Source organism: Priapulus caudatus, unplaced genomic scaffold (assembly GCF_000485595.1).
Source record: "Priapulus caudatus unplaced genomic scaffold, Priapulus_caudatus-5.0.1 Scaffold90, whole genome shotgun sequence".
Lineage (NCBI taxonomy): Eukaryota > Metazoa > Priapulida > Priapulimorpha > Priapulimorphida > Priapulidae > Priapulus > Priapulus caudatus.
This window is the reverse complement of record NW_014577151.1, coordinates 273277-279770: the sequence shown is the minus strand read 5'-3', so window position 1 is coordinate 279770 and position 6494 is coordinate 273277. Positions and strand designations below refer to the sequence as shown.

The 6494-nt window shown below is 46.1% G+C and overlaps 1 protein-coding gene across 1 annotated transcript; it reads left to right on the top strand.

The window, feature by feature from the left end:
- The first annotated feature begins 1638 nt into the window (after positions 1 to 1638).
- On the top strand, positions 1639 to 5821 carry LOC106804850 (cytochrome P450 26A1-like). The gene is made up of 5 exons (XM_014806206.1): positions 1639 to 2075; positions 2686 to 3183; positions 3548 to 3814; positions 4172 to 4351; positions 4623 to 5821. Exons 1-5 carry the CDS (start codon positions 1887 to 1889, stop codon positions 5295 to 5297), a joined length of 1809 nt encoding a protein of 602 aa, XP_014661692.1. The 5' UTR covers positions 1639 to 1886; the 3' UTR covers positions 5298 to 5821.
- The last annotated feature ends 673 nt before the right edge of the window (positions 5822 to 6494 follow it).

Sequence of the window (6494 nt, the reverse complement as noted above, 5' to 3'; positions counted from 1 at the left end):
ACCATCAAGGACCACCCCGGACCGGGCCGGACTGTCCAGGACCGTCCAGGACCCAACAAGGATCTCTCCCCGGATCAGTCCGGCAGCGTCCGGCCCGGTCCGGGAGCTTGGTGTGACTTTAGCTTTAGCCTCGTTTTCGTGCGATGACCTCAGGTCATGAATAATAATTAAGAAGGGTCTATAACTAAGTTATTGGCAATGATGCGCGCGAGAGTTCGATGGGAGAAGCAAACGTATAGATGCAAGAGCTCATCTTGCGGCTCTATAGGGGCCTACAATCATTAATTTGTCAGGAACATGATATATCACCTGTCGATAGCGCATCCCTTAAATACCCACTAATCCACATGACGCACGAACCACAAATAGCACTTCGATCACGACGCGGTGTTGACCCCGCACACGCATAATACACGTGTGACCTCTAGTAGGGATCAAGGAGCTAAATATAACAGTTATATTTAGTTATATAAAGTTATATAGTATATATAGTTAGTGTATAAAAATATATAGTTACATTTAGCTCCTTGGTAAGGATGGCTAGAGTTATTTACTCCGTCGCTATAGTAACGGCCGTGCGTCATTACGACGTGTATCCAATACAAACGCGGTAAGAAGGCTGTTGTTTTGTGCCAGGCCATGCCCGAGACGCACCGTGCAGCACGCGCTGTGCACGTGTTCGTGGTATTGCCGCAGCGTGCCTTACGTTGAAACGTGAGCGTGAACGCACGGCGACACACGGCGCGTGGGCGGCGGCGCTGCTACTTGCTTGCTGCCGCTTACCCGCTTCCTGCCCTTCGCGTAAACCGAGGCATCTTGAACGACTCTCGCGTGATCAAAGAGAGACGTTCCCCAAATGCGACGGTGTTACAAAAAACTAATTCGATTTCCTCGAACTTTCACCTTATCAAAAGTCAGATTTTTGAACTTAGTCAGAGCGGGCATGTTTTTGCCTGGCGCGATTGCATTCATGCGCCCTTGACTATCCAGCGGCAGCGCTGCGAGCATCCGCGATATTCAGAGCCGGAAATAGATATTCACTTCGAAAGAGACAAACTATGCAAAATTCCGTACGTTAGATATATATATATATATATATATATATATATATATGCTACGCTGACGCATGGACAAGTGCAGGAAATGCAAGCGTGCGATAAAATAGCACCTATTGCACCGTGGACGCGGTGGTTCAACGTGCACTACTCATTAAAACTATCGTCATCGTCGATAATGACGATCATGGTTCAAAACCCTCGCATTGGAAATCAATAAAACCCCGAGTATCAGCAAGTGGAGTCAATATATTTATGTATGACGATACTTGTTTTTTATTTTATTTCTACTGCATAAGTTTTGGTGCAATATTCGTCAATATCGACGATGACCGTAGTTTTAATCCGCAGTGCACTTTGCACCGCCGCGTCCAAGGTGCGATAGGTGATCGTACACTTGCCTTTCCTGTCCACCTTGTGCCTACGTCGGCGTAGCATCGTTATCCGCGTGTATCCGGGTGCAGATACGACCTCGTTAATTCTGTTTACAACTACAAAGTACGGTGCCCGAGCGATTCCAGGCCTCGTAGCACTCAGCAACAGCTTACGTTCGCCGCGGGGGTACTATAACCGGGTGAGCCTCGGCGACGTGAGACGCTCAGGAATCTATCAGGAATCTATGACGACATCGTGTTTGCGCCAAAGATGTTGCCAGCTGCGCGCGAACTATGCTTGACCCTGCGCCGTGCGCATGCGCAGACGCGCCCTGGAAACGCCGCCGGCACGCGCCGTCCTATATAAGTAAGCCGGTTGCCCGGCAGAAAGATAATTATCAATTTTCGTACGAAGCAAGACAACGTCTATTTACGTCGAAAGCTACACAGGCACACAATGTGGAAATCTTTGGAGGTTTTCGTTGCGATCTGTCCCGGTCTTATACCACCGGTACTCATCCTCATCGCATGGAAACTATGGGAGACGTATACGCTGGAGAGCCGAGATAAAAGTTCGAATCTCAAGCTACCTCCCGGTAGCATGGGTCTACCCTTTATTGGAGAGACGGCTCATTTCGCCATCTGGGTAAATATATGCGGATAGATAGATAGTTAATTCGTTTCGTCTCCATTTTCGACCAGTATATAACTAAACGCCAGTTGACATTCTTAGTTAGTTAGGATTGATAACGGCTTTGCTTGACGCATGACTCAAATGCTTATAGAGCGACAAAGTTAATTGGGTTATCGGCTAATTCAGCATCTTGAACTCCAAGCATCTTGGTCGAGTTGCACTCGTACCAAATAGATTCGGTTGTTTATGACAGGTGAATATTTTATTACTACGTTAGCGTTTTGTTGCGAGTTAGCAGAAGCGAGTCAGGATGGCGGTGTCGATTCCTTAGTTCGATTTGCGGGCGTATGATTCGATGCCTATCATAACAACTGTCACTCCGACAGCTAGCGGAAAATACTATCGAACGAGGACTCGTATTACGTGATAACTGAAAATTGGCATTAATTACGGGTGTTAATTACGGCGTGTTATTTTAACACGCGGCATACCGACTTCGTATGAGTTTAGTAATAGCATAACTAGTAGCATAAGTAGTAGCATGAGTTTAGTCTCAATGCCGTACGCGAAAACGTATACGTGTCTCCCCGTTTAACGAGCGACGACGCCTTCGCTGTTGCAGGGAGCCGACTTTTACCGCCGACGACGCGCGCAGTACGGCAACGTCTTCAAGACGCACATCCTCGGCCGACCGACGATCCGCGTGATGGGCGCCGACAACGTCAAGAAGATCCTGACGGGCGACGGCACGCTTGTCACCAGCCAGTGGCCAAAGAGCACGCGTATCATCCTCGGCGAGGGCATCGCTCTGTCGTCGGGCGACCTGCACAAGCGACGGCGGCACGCCGTCATACGCGCCTTCGACCCGGCCTGCATGGAGAGCTACGTGGCGCGCACGGCGGCGCACGTGCGTCGCAGCGTCAGCGACTGGTGCGCGCGCGACGCCGGCGTGCTGCTGCAGGACGAGATCAAGAGGCTGATGTTTAACATCAGCGCTGAGCAGCTGCTAGGCCTGCCCGTACTGACGCGCGACGCCGCCGAGCTGACGAGACTCTACTCCGACATTTCTAAGAATCTGTTCAGCCTTCCCGTGAAGATACCCGGACTCGGTCTGCACAGCGTAAGTATACGTTTGATGAATTAGCCGGAACTTTAGAAGGCAAGCGAGTGAGGACGAGGGAGAGGGTACAGAGGGAGAGAGAGAGATGGTGGAAGAGAGAAGGAGAGAGAAAGAGAAAGAGAAAGAGAAAGAGAGAGAGAGAGAGAGAGAGAGAGAGAGAGAGAGAGAGAGAGAGGAGAGAGAGAGTGCGTGTGAGGGGAAGAGAGCGAGGGAGCCGGTGTTTAGTTGCAGTTGCACACCCGGCGATTAGATCACGCCGTGGAGATGTATTTCGAATGGTTCTCTGTACTGGGAATGTTCCATGACATTTACATTACTTACATTCAGCGCCGTATAAGAACCCCGTATATTTTGTCTGCTGCAGGCGCTGAAGAGCCGCGAGAAGATTTTTGCCAAGTTGGACCTTCTTATCGACGAGCAGCTGAAAGCGTGGGCGACGTCTCCGGGCAAGCATTGCGACGACAACGCCACCGCATTCGAGCGCGTCGTGCACCACTGGATCAACGGCGGCTGCCACGACGTGTCGAGAAGCGAGCTGAAGTTTGCCGTACTCGAGATGCTGTTGCTGGGTCACGAGAAGACTGCCAGTGCATGTTCGATGATGGCTCTCTACTTGCACAACACGCCCGACGTAAGTTGCCGCGTCGTACAAAAATAGCTACAAAAATGCCATGTCGTCAAAGCTGGCTTGAATATAGGGCAACTTATGAACTAGCTCACAGCCGTCGAGTGTTCCTATCCTTTAACATAAAGTTAATCAAATACTTTGTCTTATCCAACTTTTACTTGTTATATATATATGTGAATATATCAAAAGCTCATAATACATAATTATGTATTATTAATAATACAATATTAATGTATTATTAGTTCTTATTTATATATTATAAATAAATAAATAAATAAATAAATATATATATATTATAATGTTTCGTTATATATTTACGTGTTTGTGTACTCATGCCTGCAATAATACCTCTCACTACAGGTGATCGAGAAGATTCATGCTGAGTTGATTCAGCACGAGCTCAACGATCCGTCAGTCACACTCACACAGGAGAAGCTGAATAAGCTGACCTACCTCAATACCGTCATTAAGGAGCTGCTGAGAATCTCACCCGCTGTAGGAGGCGGCTTCCGCAAGGCACTGGAAACGTTCGAAGTAGACGTAAGTATCAGTATTTGCGAACTTGAGAGAGCGAGTCTAGTGTAGTTAAAGTAGGATAGTTAAGTTGAAGTACAGTGCGGTTGATGGGAAATGAGCGTGTGATTGCCTCTTGATGTTCCTGCCTATGTAATTTGCCTCTTACATGAAAACAAACTCATGTGCTGATTGCAATGCACCGTACCGAACACGCAGTAACACGCGATTAACGTAAATCGTAGATAAAGAAACACGAAAGTGGAAACTAATCACGGTAGTTCACCCTCGTTTCCAGGGTTACATGATTCCGAAAGACTGGACGGTAATCTACAGTATCCGGGACACTCACGAAATACAGGAGAGCACTCCTCGCGCTGACGTCTTCGCTCCCGAGCGCTGGGATGACGTCATCGGTTACGAGGAGAGCGGGTACGACACAGACGATACCGTCGTGGCGATGGGCTCGAGCTCCAGCAACATCAGCGACATCGGCGTCGGCGGCAGCAGCAGCAGCAGCGACGCGCCCCGTAAGATTAGCACGACGAGTCGAAGCAGCGACGCGCTCCGTAAGGTTAGCACGACGAGTCGAAGCAGCGAGATAGACAGAATCCGCCACAGCAGCGAAATCGACATCATTCGCCGCGGCAGCTGCTGCAGCGCGACGAGCGGATTCAGCAGCAGCGGCAGCAGCATCCGATCCATCAGCGGCCTCAGTATCGGCACCGTCAGCGGCGCATCCGTTACCAAGACGACCGACTACAGTTACATCCCGTTCGGAGCCGGCTCGCGATGCTGCGCCGGCAAGGAGTTTGCGAAGCTAGTCATGCGGGTGTTCGTGGTGGAGATGGTGCGACTGAGCACGTATCGGCTGCACAATCCCAACCCGGAGCTGCGGCAGATTCTCACGCCCGCAGCTAAAGATGGACTCCCCGCAACGTTCACGAGCCGATTTGTGTCTACTGAGACGTAGACCGTGCACATACTTATATTTATATACAAATATCAGTATTATATATATATATATATATATATATACATACATATATCAGCCATGGGTGTATCCCGAATTTGTAAAAGTTTTATTATCATATTTTCGTTATGCATGTATTAGTTTATATTCGTTTCGTTGTCATTGTAGGGACGCAAAGTAGATCAAACCTTCTCCTATTTTATTCGCCTTTTTCTATTAAATATCAGGGTAAAATAGGAAAAAAAGAATTTATGCGACCGATTATTGTGTAGTTGATATTTGTATGTGTAGTTGATATTTGTATGTGTAGTTGATATTTGTATGTGTAGTTTATATTTGTTATGTTGCGTATTTAAACAAGTCAATCATCATGTTTCTAATCACTCATCAGCAACATACACGGTATGAATGTATATAATACTGAAGTTTAAGCGTCTACTAGATCGCCTAAAAAGCGATCGAATTTGTAAATAATATATTAATTTAAATAAAGATATATTTAATAAATTATAATATAATCACAATATGTGTTCGAGACTATGATCGTGTGATGTATGAATGTGCGTGTGAATTCACGTGACCGTAAATTGATTAAAATATAAATTTTAAGCATTCTCGTCGTTTAATTTTCTAGACCACTTCAAACATTCGCGAATAAAATTAGGTAAGAAAAATAACTGTACTGTACTTCTAAATAAACTATGACCGTAAAATAATATTAATATCTAATATGATAGTATTTGCCACCCTGGAATCCGCCTACCGGCCCGCTACAATAACGACACAGATGTAAACCACTTTACATTTGATAACCATATTTTCCATTTATGGGATAATTAGAAAGAATGAAGTTGTGACAAATTAAATAATAACGTGTCGTACATGAAATTCGATATTTTCTATAAATGCATTGACCGATTCCATAACGGTTGCTCCAACGATTCTTTTTCCACACTGTCACGCGGTTATTGCAATCAATTTATTAGTTTAAAGTACGCTATTGTATATTGATTTTAATACGAGGGATTTTTCTGAGACAGAGTTTAACACAGAGTTAGCTAAATGTGTATACCACCAATGAAAACGTCAAATTTATTTTGGATGCCGGTTTGGAGAAAAGGATGAAAGGAAAGAAAAGGAACGTTAACAGCTCGTGTTATTGCTCATTATCGTAGCAACTTATAGTTGCGTATTTCC